Source organism: Vitis vinifera, chromosome 17, assembly GCF_030704535.1.
Source record: "Vitis vinifera cultivar Pinot Noir 40024 chromosome 17, ASM3070453v1".
In the NCBI taxonomy this organism is placed as follows: domain Eukaryota; kingdom Viridiplantae; phylum Streptophyta; class Magnoliopsida; order Vitales; family Vitaceae; genus Vitis; species Vitis vinifera.
The window spans coordinates 10,130,011-10,142,962 of NC_081821.1; the positions used below are offsets into that span (position 1 = coordinate 10,130,011).

The 12,952-nt window shown below is 35.3% G+C and overlaps 1 protein-coding gene and 1 non-coding gene across 9 annotated transcripts in view; both read right to left on the reverse strand.

The window, feature by feature from the left end:
- Positions 1–2,251: 2,251 nt before the first annotated feature.
- TRNAP-UGG (transfer RNA proline (anticodon UGG)) lies at positions 2,252–2,323 on the reverse strand. The gene has a single exon. It is a non-coding gene; the product is annotated as a tRNA-Pro (tRNA).
- A 588-nt stretch (positions 2,324–2,911) lies between these two features.
- LOC100255260 (pantothenate kinase 2) overlaps positions 2,912–12,952 on the reverse strand; it is a 31,452-nt gene continuing 21,411 nt past the window's right edge. For all 8 annotated transcript variants that reach the window (XM_010664865.3, XM_010664866.3, XM_059734082.1 and 5 more), the window contains 9 exons: positions 9,111–9,193; positions 8,469–8,585; positions 7,932–7,995; positions 7,409–7,555; positions 7,129–7,287; positions 4,895–4,978; positions 3,736–3,930; positions 3,519–3,590; positions 2,912–3,289 (listed from right to left, as the gene is read on the reverse strand). In XM_010664865.3, coding sequence (XP_010663167.1) covers positions 3,200–3,289; positions 3,519–3,590; positions 3,736–3,930; positions 4,895–4,978; positions 7,129–7,287; positions 7,409–7,555; positions 7,932–7,995; positions 8,469–8,585; positions 9,111–9,193 — 1,011 coding nt within the window. In that variant the 3' untranslated portion in view covers positions 2,912–3,199. The remainder of the gene's footprint in view (positions 3,290–3,518; positions 3,591–3,735; positions 3,931–4,894; positions 4,979–7,128; positions 7,288–7,408; positions 7,556–7,931; positions 7,996–8,468; positions 8,586–9,110; positions 9,194–12,952) is intronic.

The window sequence follows — 12,952 nt, forward strand, 5'->3', positions numbered from 1 at the left end:
AACAATGATCGACCATCATACCATACCAATTGAAGGGTTCATGATTGAAACAAATACAAGGTCATACAATCCATCCAAGTCAATCAACCTATTAATTTCAATCCATCACCCATTTGTTCTCCTTTGCCCTCTATCACGATTTACCTACTTTTATTGAGTTTAGATATTCTTAGCACTTAATAACTCATGCTAATTCTTCACAATACATATAAAAACTTTTGATTGATTTAATTAACCAATGGTGGGCTCCTTATAACATACATAGAATCTTCTAATTAACAAGGTCAAACAATATATTTCTAAAAAAATTAGCATAAAATTTAATCTAAACCAATATTGTTTTTCAAAATCAATCCAATTATGTGGAATGGCAAATCAAATTCTAAATCACTTGAAATTTGATAATAATAATTGAATTAACAAATATTAGCTCTATCAGTATTATTTTTGGAATCAAACCTTTTATTTGAGGTTATAAATCGAGGTGAGTCACCCAAAGTTATGTATGTCACTTATAAGGTCAATAATATGAGAAGCGTGTCTACATGTAAAAATAATTTACCATACATTTAAGATACAACAAATCTTTACTAAATTTAGTTGAAATGAAAAAAAAAATACAATATAAAAAACTTTCATCCAATCAATTAATCTAAAAGTAGTGGTCTTCTACTAATGGGTGATCTATTATTATACCAAGCCAATCACTATGGATAGACATGCCAAGAATATGCCATCAATCCTAGTCCATGGACTTAGTAAGACCAATCCATCATCCATCTCTTGTCTTTTTCTTTTATAGGATGCGATTACCTTTATTGACTTTGGATCCTTTGAGCACTTGGAGTTCATGTGAAATCCTTACAACATATATTGATTGATCTATTAATTAATTGTTAATTTCTTATAACACTCGTGAAATCTTTGATTGGTCTAATTAACTAACCCAAACAATACATTTCCTTAAAAAAAAAAAAATCAAATTAGCTTCAGCTAAATTTGATAATGATAATTGGATCAATTAACTATCATCTACATTAACATTTCTTTTAAAGCCAAATCTTTTATTTAAAATTACAAATCGAGTTCTCTAGGATCATGAATCAAGTTCTAAGTCCTTGAATGTAAATTACTTCTATCATCAAGTTCTTAGCAACCGATGTAAATTATTTTTATCATACACTTAATTATACATTAAGTAATTATTTGTAAAATCTAAGGTCTATGTTTTCATGTCTATGTGTAAATTAACAAGGATAAACTTTAGGCAAATTTAATTGAATTCAAATATTTTAAACCGTCACAAGTTCATTTGGTAAGTATTTGTAAAATTTAGAATTTTTGCGTAGGTGTCATACAAATAGAAACTTTGGATGAAATTAAAACTCTCGTTTTACAAATTTTGTTGAGGCTCTTAAATCTTTATCATTTGAATGAACAAAAATGATTTAGCTTCCATGAACTTTGGAGCATATATTCTTAAAATTTCAGAAGAGATGGCTCAAAAAAGAAAAATTTATTTTATAAAAGTGGGGTTGGTGGATCCTATTCTTGCTATCCAAGGCCTAAAAGTGGGAACAAAGTGGGGGGGGGGGCCACCCACCTATGAAGCAGCAAACAAGGCAAAGATCCAATGGGTGTGACAAGCAGTGAGAGTCGGTGCAGAGCACGTTTCTCACGCGACTGTCACAGATGAAATCTGACTGTATTCATTTCAACGTAATCTATGGCCGTGAGTGGGTTGTCACGGGTGAAGAGAGGAGGTGGTGGGTGTGAGGATAGTGAGGATAGCGAGTAGACAAGCCCTAGACAAATTGGGGGTACCGCCAAAGACAAGGGAAGGGGAGGTCAGAATTCAGAGGTGATCCACGTGAACAATAATTTCATGTTTGTACCATCAACGTTTCAAATTCAAAAGTGTTAATTTCTCCTGGCCCCCCACCTTCCTTAGTCGCCTGAACGACTCCACCGGTCAGTGAAATGCCACTTTTTGCTCTGTTTGGCTAGAAAAGGCACAATGTATTGCCCCCCGCAATGCAATGGACATCGAAGTTTATCTGGTGTCACAAGCCAATGAACTGGAACTTTATGCTCTGCTTAGCTGAGAAAAGGCACAATTTAATGATTTATTGCTCTCCGGAATGCAATAACATCGAAGTTTATCTGGCGTTTGGTTGTCGAGAAAGGAAACGGGAAAAAAGAAAAAAGAAAAAGTACTGAGTCACTGCCTTAAAAAACAAATTCTGTGACTGGGGCATTCCGAGAATCGAACTCGGGACCTCTCGCACCCAAAGCGAGAATCATACCACTAGACCAAATGCCCTCGATGCTAAGGGCTCCAACAAAAATGAAATTCAACAATAAATTGAGATTAGAAAATGGCAATTTATTTTGAAAATTTAACGGCAAATAATTGTTTCATCCTCCCTTCACAACACTAAAAAATCAATTTCATTCTCATTTATTAACGTGCTTTACTTAATCTCACTCTCATTGGGGTTTTGATTTCTATCTTTTACATAATATTATAATTCACCTTAATTCTCGGTTTATTTTATTTTCACTCATATTCTCATATGCCAAACACCCAACCTTAGAGTCAGCCATCTAAGTCAAATTTTAGTAAGCATATAGGGTCTAGTCCATCCTCAGGAATATATCTCCCAAAGAAAATGGGAATATCATTACTCTTCATCAACCTCTACAAAGCCATAATCTGCAACTGCTTATCAAAGATGAATCATGCTTCATGTACTAACAAAAACAAGGAATTAAACTGGTTTTCTCTTTTCTTTTCTTTTCTTTTTTTTTTCTTTATTTATTTTTAATGCGATTTGACTTAATAGAATCAGGCAGCTTTGCTGCAGAGGTTATGACCTGCATTCAAAGAACACCCAAGGAGCTCAAGCACTGATGTGAATTTCCTAATCATTCATTTTCTCTGGAAAGAAAAAGAAGTACAAGTTGCTATGTTCTGTAATTGGGTATAGGGTGTTGAAAGGGGCTCAATTTGAAGGTACAATGTTTCAGCCCCCGACACGATCTAAATGAAAGGAAACCACAAATCTATAGGTTTATGTGGAGCTTTCTTTTTATTCTGTATAGTCCCAATTCTGGACTGTGCCCTCTCAATTTGTGAGTCCACGATGGAAATGGTGAGAACAGAAGCCAATTGTTGGAATCAAGGGACTGGAAGCTTTCAAGGGGCTGGTTCATATCGGCAAACGCAGTCATAAATGTTTCCTTTGATCAATTTTTCTGCCAACCTCTGATTCTTCACCATTGCAAGCTGCAAAACAAATTCTTCATGTTATTATGACTCGTAAAGAACATCTAGAATGGTTGACTTTTTTTTTTATTATTTATTATTATTATTATTATAGCCACATAATGATATGTTCTATCAGATTGAAGAAAACTGGTGGTGGGAATCATTCAATAGTCAGGCAGGAAAGCATACCATTTCTTCTCATCTTCATTCAAAAGAAAAGAAAATTAACGAACCAGTAAAATCATACCTTGAGAGCATCACATTTAAACCGAGCATTGAAGTTGGTATGAAGAGCTCGGCCCATCCCTTCCAAGATAATCTGCACAGAACATCAATTTTATGCACACAACATTTTATTCCCTCAGGAGGAAGGACAAAACACAGAAAAATCAAACATACTAGATCCCAGTAAGATTGTATTGAATAAAATTTGACCAGAATTTCAGGATATGACAATAGCATACCAAATCAGCCTCTTTTGCTGCAGCAGCTAGCTCAGAGCTGACCTGCCTTAAGTCTATGCAAGGACTTCCACACCCATTCTCAACAACCATCAAAGGAACTGAAGACAAACTATCTTTAGAACCGTCTTGGATGTTGACCATTGCATCCACAAGTAGACCTCCTGCTTCAGCAGCTCTACGGAGAATGTCACAATGCTGTGGACCAGAAGAATCAGTTCCCTTATTTTAATCAACAAATACTAAAATGCAAAAGAAATAGTTTATAGATGCAGATGCTCTTTAGGTTTAAGGATATGCATCTCTGAGTTTTTTCCCCAAAATTTCCCCTCTCGTATCTATCAGAGGAGGAACTAGTCTATTAATTACATGAGGTAGTGGTTGCTTGGATGTCGCAAACAGACATACACATGATGTTCCTGTGTCTTTTTTCTTTCCACAGCATGGAATGAGTATTTTTGCAAAATTATTTGATTGTATTTGGAAAAGGTTCTTAATTGCCATTGCAGGATTTTTTTGAATTTCGAGAAATTGGCACTATTTCATGTTTTACGATGATGATTTTAATGCAATTCAATCTTCAAAGGCTAAGTAAAAATGGCCTCAGATGCACGGAAAAGAAATTTGGATCAATATCAATAAGCAAATAATTGCATGCCTAGAAAATAAACACACACATAAAGAAAAAGTGAAATAAAAATGAGTACATGAAGAATGATTATCTTATTAAATGTCTTCATGAATGTGTTACAAGATTAAATGGAAATTTTTTGATAAGAATTTAGGAAAGCAAAGAAACCCCGTTTTTTTATTTATTATTATTACAAGCAATCAACTTATTTTCAACACTACAAAAAGCAGAAGGGTGTGCCCCAAATGCTATGTAAAACAAAATGGAAAATTTATGTTTTAATGTGCTTCTCATATGCATCCTTGCTTCATAAATAGAAATCAGACCTCAAAGTACTACAAAAGGTAAAAGTGTTCAATAAGAATAAATAAACAATTATTTACCTAAAAAATCCAAAACCATGTCAAGAAGAAGAAGAAAAGGGATGAGTAAATAACATGACTGTGTGTTTACTATTGTATAAACATGTAGATGATACTGAAATACAAGAGAGAGATTCAAACTGCCCAGAGTTTATGCAAATACACACACCTTGGCAGCCTCAGCCACAATGTCAGGAAGCTCCATTGCAGTGACATCATTTAGTGCAGGAAGGGAGTTTGCAACCAATACTACCTGCAAAAGCAAACAACATAAACCCACAGCAATAAAGACAAATGTATTGCAGAAGACACAAAGCTTATTGTGAAACCAAGGTTTGGTTAATCTTGATTTTGATGATAACAAAACAAGGTTTAAAACTAATGATTATATTTCAAGTTGATTAGGCAAGACGATTTCCAAAGTGGCAATCACAAAGACAAATCAAACCAAGGAGAAATCATGAAGAAGAAGACCACCTCAAAGAGAAGTGGTTTTCAAAGACCCAAACTTCAAAAGATCTCTTTGTAAGGTTGTTAGTGCACTAGGATTTTCATGCATTACATTTTTTACTTATACACCAAAATCATCCAAAAGTTATTTTGTTTTAAATATTTTAAGAATTGAATGATTTCATGTTTTTCAACTAAAACTTTATGTTAAATGTGTTTCAAACTTGTTTTAAAAGGTTTTAAGTTAAAAAAGTTGGTTGTTGAGCCAAAAAACGGCTCAATCGGTTGAACCGAGTGAGGAACCGGTTGACCGCAAGTTCAACCGGTTGAGGGTGCAAAAAATTTTCTTTCTTCCAGAACGGTTGTTCAACAGGTCAAGGTTGAACTTCAACCGGTCGAGGTCCGATTGAGGTCCGGTTAAGGTCCAGTCGAGGTCCAACGGTCACCTACCAAACATTAAATGCTAACGACTAGTCAACCGATCGACCCCTAGCTCGACCAGTCAAAACCCCAAACGGCTAGTTTGGCTTTTCTCTTCTATAAAAAGGCTTCAATTTTCATTGTTTCAAAAGCTTAACCTTCCCAAACCTTTCTTGATTATATTTGAGCCTTGGAAGAGTGTTTTTTGAGTGCACCATTGTTCTAAACCTTGCATATATTTAGTGCACTTTTCAATCCTAGTTTTCTTGTATCATTTGAGCTTAAAGTTCTTGTGCTAGGATTTTTGTGAGATCATTCATTTGTAAACCTTTGAGAGGAAGTTTCTCAAGAGTGTGGTATCTCTTGAGAAGTGTAAAGGGTGCTTGGAGCCAAAAGTCCAAGATGGTGAATTGGAACCATAATCCAATTGTATTTCTTGAAGGCTTGGTTTGGAAGCCTTGAATTAGTGGAACCTCAAGCTTGGGATTGAAGCTAGAGGAGAGTGGATGTAGGTCGGGTTGCGTCGAACCACTATAAACTCTTGTGTTTGCATTCTTTCTTCCCTACTCTTTTAATTTATATGCAATTGTCTTTATATTGTTTATTATATACTTGCATATAATTGTCTCTTACATTCACATAGTTTAAATTTGCAAAAAAAGACCATCACCCTATTCACCCCCCCTCTAGGGTGAATACCATAGATTGGATTAGCCTCATATTTTCTAACACTTATAAAGCAAAATTTTATTTTAATTGAAAACTAAGCTATTCAGATCATGTACTTTTAAGGCAATGAAATGAATTAGTGAGACTTCAAACTGGAAGGTCAAAAATCAGACATCAATATTTGTTTAAAGCATTAAATGGAAAGAGTAGAATTTTTCTGAAGAGTATAGCGCCATCTATGATATCCATGCAATAGTTACTAGTATGAAATTTTTTTTTTTTTTTGATCAGTTAGTTACTAGTATGAAATTTAAAACATCTAACGGCAATGAATGACAAAGGGGTGAGATTTTGGATGCTAATTGTTATATCAGACCTTGTGAATGCTGCTTCCATACTTAGTTTCAAAGATCTAGAAAAAGCCCCACATGTTTGATATCAAAGAGGTATCCTAAAAGTTTGAAATGCCCTTATTATTCAACAATTAGGGCAGATGAGGTGGGGCAAACCAAAACCCATTCCTGTTCTGAACCAAATGCTGGAGAGCAGGGGAAGCCCCATCAGAGTCCCACTCCATATAAGGTCTGCACCATCTCAATCCCTATAGGGCATGTACAGTAGGTTACCAAGAAGGCATTTCCCAGGCCATCCCTACTTATGCCTGCATAGGTTGCATTATTTAATGATCCCATTCAATTGTTTGAACTTAATGAAGCAGACAAACAATCTGATCAAAAAATAAAAAATAAAACTGAAGCAAACAAAACAAGGCAAAGAATTTCTAGAAGATGAGCCATGGACTAGTCATCCTTCAGTAATTTGATTGGAACCATTCTCAACAGCCTTGCAAAGGAGCAAACATACCTCAGTTCCACGTCTAAGAAGTTCCCGTGCTAGGGGAAGCATTCCTAGAATGACATCAGCACCTGAGTTGTCAACAAAGAGTAATGCCCTTTTATGTGGGCGAGGCTTCTTGTCTTCAGACCCCAACATTCTCTCCTCAAAGATGTCAAAGTCATCCACCTAAATCACAAAATAAAAGTTTTTTTATTCATAATCTTCTTTTTGACAACTAGTTCAAAATAAAAATTAATAAACTTCTAATGCAAATTAAATATTTTCAATATATCTTCTGTTCACTTGCCCGCCAAGGCCTTTGCATCTTTTTACGACTCATTCTATAAATTTCAATAATTGTTCCTTTATGATAGAGATCCACACAGGCACGGGATCCCCAGTCAAAGATGTTGGCAGCAAGAACACCTTCAATTAGGGTAAGCAGCCTTGTTTCCTGCAAGTAAATAATGCTTTGAGTGATCAGTGGAAACATAACAAAGCTGTTAGTTGGAGTGGCTTAAGTGTGCTTCCATGAACTAGATAAACACAAATTTGCAACACAAATCATTTTTTTTTTGATAAGTAAATTTGCAACACAAATCATGATCTAAGTTAATATCAGTCCCATCCTGGATAACAAGCATTTTACCAATCTAGAAATAAGTTTTTATAATTCTAAATGAATAAATTTAGCAAGTGGTAAAAAGTGAAATAGACATTCGAAAAAATTAAGATATTGGTCACAATTACAGCATGGAATAAGATTCAATGCTGCTATTACCATTTTCAGCCTTTCTATGAATGGAGGGGAAAGAAAAAATTATACATACCTCATTCATACTATCAATCTCCATTAGAAGATCAGGCAAAACAGCAAGTGAAGCCTCATTTTCCCTATATGATACAACAGAAAAAGAGAAAAAAATATAAGAGGCATGAAGAGACCCACATGTGGGTGTTAACTTTCAAATATAAAGATAAATTACTAGAATGAATAACAATTTTTTTTTTATTAGAAACAAAAGATGTTTTAATTAATGATAAGAAAAGAAAGAAGGATGTACTAATTAATAATTACTAGAATGAATAATTAATCAAAAGATACTATAAAACATAGCAATGCACATTTTTATAGAATTTCTATGGTTTATTCTATTTTCATAAATCTATGCATGTCCCTTCTATGCTCAAGTAATCATACAACATCTGAGCATACTGCTTACATATAGTGTAAGTAGTAGAAACTAAATAAGCCAGAAAATGTCCACAGTTATCTATGTCAAAAAACGTACATAAATGAACAAATAAAAGAAAAGAAACTACGTACAGAAAACATTCCACAAGTATATCAATAGAAATGCAGATACCTTTGTTTTATGCTTCTATAGGCGTCAACAAAATGGAACTCTCTCAAGCACTCTTCCCTTAGTTCCAAAAGGTTAGCCAGGCCCAACTTTCCATAAGCAGCAGGCTCTTCCATCAATCTATTCAAATGATTTGCAAGTGAAAAGTGAATCAGAGAATATCAGTCATCAGGTTGTCAACAGAATTTCTTTTTTCCACATCAAAAATATAATAAATGTGAATCATGATAACAAGAGCCCTTTTAGAATGATTCAGCAATGAACAAACAGCAGGACATTCTGGCATTTCAGCAAAAAAAAATTAGGCAGAAAAGCATTTGGAAAATACAAGCCATCGATTCATGTTGAAACCAATTATGTGCTAAATTGACGTAGCAATGGGTGGCAGCCAAGCCAGGCATGCACTTCGACATTAGAGTCCTAATCATCAAATTTTTTGTCCTTTCCCAGACATATTGTCATATTTGTCCTTAGCAACATAAAGGAAAATTTTGTTGGCCTATAATTGCAAGCACAGCCCATCCTTGCTGATCATCAAATGCACATCTCCATCTTTCAGATCTCCAACCCACTGCTTTCTGTTTTTTGCAAGAGAAAGCCATGCAAATCATATGGAAGAGATTAAATATCTGAGTGTACAGATACCTTGCCAGGTGGGCAGAAAATGCACGAGCAAAAGCATCACCCCTTCTTTTAGCATCATCCGTTCCACCTTCACTTGCCACTGCCTGACATATTTTCACATCATGAAAGCAGACAAAGTATTTAGCAAGAATACATGCATGTCAGTACCATTATAAAATCCCAGTTTTCACTTCTTTTCTGCAGTCTCCATGAAATCCAAACTGGGAGTTGGGGAAAAACAAAGTAATTTGATGCAATCAACTACAGAAATCAATTTCATTAATCTCAAGTTATATACATACAGCAGAAGTAGAACCTTTCTCCATTTTTAGAAACAAAAAAAAAAAAAAGAAAATGATGGGAAAAAATCTGTTTGGTAACAAATTTTCACTAGCCGTTTTCAAAAACATTTCTTGAAAATGGATCATTTTCAAAAAGAAGACCAAAATATTGTCTATTATGTTTTCAAAAGATGTAAGCACTTTAACATTTAAAAATGATGCAAAAAAGGAACATATTTTTGTTTTTTGAAAACAAGAATGCTTCTAAAATACTGTTCTAATCGCAAGATGCTCCTATTTGCAAGAGCTTGGATAGATTCTTATTCTTAATTGAGTGGGACCATTTCTCCTCTCAAAAGTCTACGAGAGGCACTTCCTAGATGGAACTCAAATCATAGCCCAATTTGTTTGGAGACTAATTGATGTAGGACAACCTTAGGATGGTTGCCTACACTCAAGGGTAGGTGGGCTAGGGTTTTACTTTTAGGGTGTAAGGAGAGGAACAAAGAATAAATTTGATGGTAAAGAAAATTATAAGATAAGAAATAGAGAGAAAGAAGAAACAATGAAGAAAAGATGGAAAACCTTGGAGTCTCACTAAGGCTTTCTAGGAGTCTCACCTAGAAGAAAATCAATGGAGTCTCACCATTGAGGGTTGCAACCTTGCAATGAAAGAAAATATAATATTATTCATCAATTCATCCCTTTGATTTACATTGATTAGCCTATTTATAGGCTTCTCTAAGAAATTCAAAGTCTACTAGGACTTTAATAACTTATTATGATTCTAATTCTAATTATAACATCCAAAGTCTACTAGGACTAATAACCTATCATGACTCAAATTCTAATTATATTATAACTCAACTAGCTAATCCTAATTAGACTCCAACAAATACCAATCCCAATTCAATTCTAATTAATATTAATCCTACTTAAAGTTTACTTAGGTCTTCACTTTCTTCCTTGAATAAACTTTAAAAGGCTTTCCCCCATCACTAATCCTTTTAAATGGGGCTTGACTTCTTTTAGGTTTGAGAATATGTGGTTGTTCCATCCTGAGTTTAAGGACAATTTTAGTGCTTGGTGGCAAGAGTGTCAAGTTGACGGTTGGTAAAGTCATAAGTTCATGAGAAAACTAAAGTTTCATTAAATCAAAGTTGAAAGACTAGAATAGAGCGGCCTTTGGAGATTTAAGAGAGAGGAAAAATTTCATTCTTTCTGACATAGGTAGAATTGATATAATTGAACAAGAATGGAATTTGAATCATGATCTATTATCTAAAAGGACTTTAAGGAGAAGGAAGTTAGAGGAATTGATGTTAAAGGAAGAGGTCCATTAGAAGCAAAAATCAAGGGTCACGTTGATAAAAGAAGGGGATTGCAATTCTAATTTCTTTCATAGAGTGGCCAATGGAAGGCGAAAGTGCATTAAGTCATTGGTTTCTGAGAAGGGGATGACTTTGAGCAACATTGAAATTATCTCAGAGAAGACAGTAAATTTTTTTTGGGAAGCTCTACTCCAAACCCGTAAGTATTTCTTGGAGGGTTGAGGGTTTAGATTGGTTCCCCATTTCTAGAGAGAGTGCAACTTGACTAGACCGGCCCTTTTCTAAAGAGGAGGTACGCCTTGCAGTTTTCCAATTGAATAAGGAAAAGGCCCTTGGCCCATATGGGTTTACTATTGCAGCGTATCAAGAGTGTTGGGATGTGACAAAGAGGGCTTTATGAGGGTGTTTCTAGAGTTCCACAATAATGGGATAATAAATCAAAGTACTAATGCTACTTTCATTGCCCTAGGCCTAAGAAGAGTCAAACCTTTAAAATATCAGACTTCAAACTTATTGCCTAGTTACAAGCTTATATAAGATAATTGCTAAGGTCTTATCAGGGCAATTACGCAAAGTCTTCCACAAAACAATCTTTAGCTCTCAAGGGGCCTTTGTTGAAGGGAGACAAATTTTGGATGCTATGTTGATATCCAATGAAGTGGTGGATGAGAAAAGGAGGTCAGGGGAGGAAGGGGTGGTCTTTAAAATCGATTTTAAGAAGGCCTATGATCATGTGAATTGAGGCTTTTTGCACCATGTGCGAGAAAGGAAGAGTTTCAGCCCAAAATGGAGATCTTGGATGAGGTGTTGCTTGTCTTCAACAAGTTTTGCAATCCTTGTTAACGGAAATGCAAAAGGTTGGAAGGTTAGGTTAAGGCCATTAAACGTTTTAAGACAAGGAGACCTCTTTTCTCCTTTTCTTTTTACCTTAGGAGTAGATGTTCTAAGCAAGATGATGATCAGAGCGGAGGAAAGTGGGTTAATTGAGGGCTTCATTGTGGGTAGGGATAGGACTAGAGTGTCTTTACTACAATTTACAAATGACATCATTTTCTTCTCTAAAGCCTCTCCAGAATATCTACAAAACCTCAAGCTAATCCTATTGGTTTTTGGGCAAGTATCAAGTTTGAAAATCAATTTAGAAAAAAGCACCTTATCAGGTATTAATAGAAGCCAGGAGTTGTCTAGTTTGGCTTCGATCCTTGATTGCAAAGTGTCAGAGTGACCTTTGTCTTATTTGGGTCTTCCCTTAGGAGGGAGCCTAAAGACGATAGGTTTTTGGGATTCGGTGGTTGAGAGAATCTCAAGGAGGTTGGATGGGTGGAAAAATGTCTTTTTGTCACTGAGGGAAGGATTACCTTAATTCAATCAAGTTTGTCTCACATCCCTAACTATTTCCTCTCCTTGTTCAAGATCCCAATATCAATAACCCCAAAGATTGAGTAAATGCAAAGAGATTTCCTCTTATTAGGGGTGAGGGAAGGGAAGAAAGATCATCTTATTAGGTGAGATGTTGTTTGTTGGTCAAAAGAGTTGGGGGGTTTGGGATTTCTTCCTTAAGAAATCGTGCTCTTTTAGTGAAGTGACTTTGGAGGTTCCCTAGGGAAAGGAGTGAACGCATCAGGTTATTATGAGTATCAAAGGGATGTATCCTAATGGATAGGACGCCAACATGGTGGTTAGATGGTCACATAGATGTCCTTGGAAGGCTATTGCACAAGTTTTTTAGGATTTATGCCCATATATTCATCTTGTGGTGGGGAATGGGGAGAGAATCCATTTTGAGAAAATCTCTGGTGGGGTGACCAACCTTTATGCTCACAATTCCCTAGTCTTCATAGAGTTATTTTTGTGAATCTCTTGGGATTTTAACTTTCATCACAATCCTTTTTTTTTTTTTTTTTTTTTGATAAGCAATCACAATTCATTAAAAGAAAAGGCTGAAAAGCCCCAACGTATACAGGGCGTATACAAGGCAACAAAGGCCAAACAAGCAAAAAGCCAAAAAAACAAACCACCCCTTAACTGGAGGCCAACCACTCCAGGAAATCTATAAGGGAAAACGGCCCCTCTACCATATACAATCTTACTAATATAAAAATTAAACTCCTTCAAAGACCCATGTCCTCCCTTAGTTCAGTGCATTAATCTTCTTCTACAGCAGATTCAAAAGCTTAGTCTTTGTCCTCTTTAGGCTTTTTTACTGTTAAATCTTTTTTCTTGGCCTTGTCCAATTTCTCGAATCTTATCT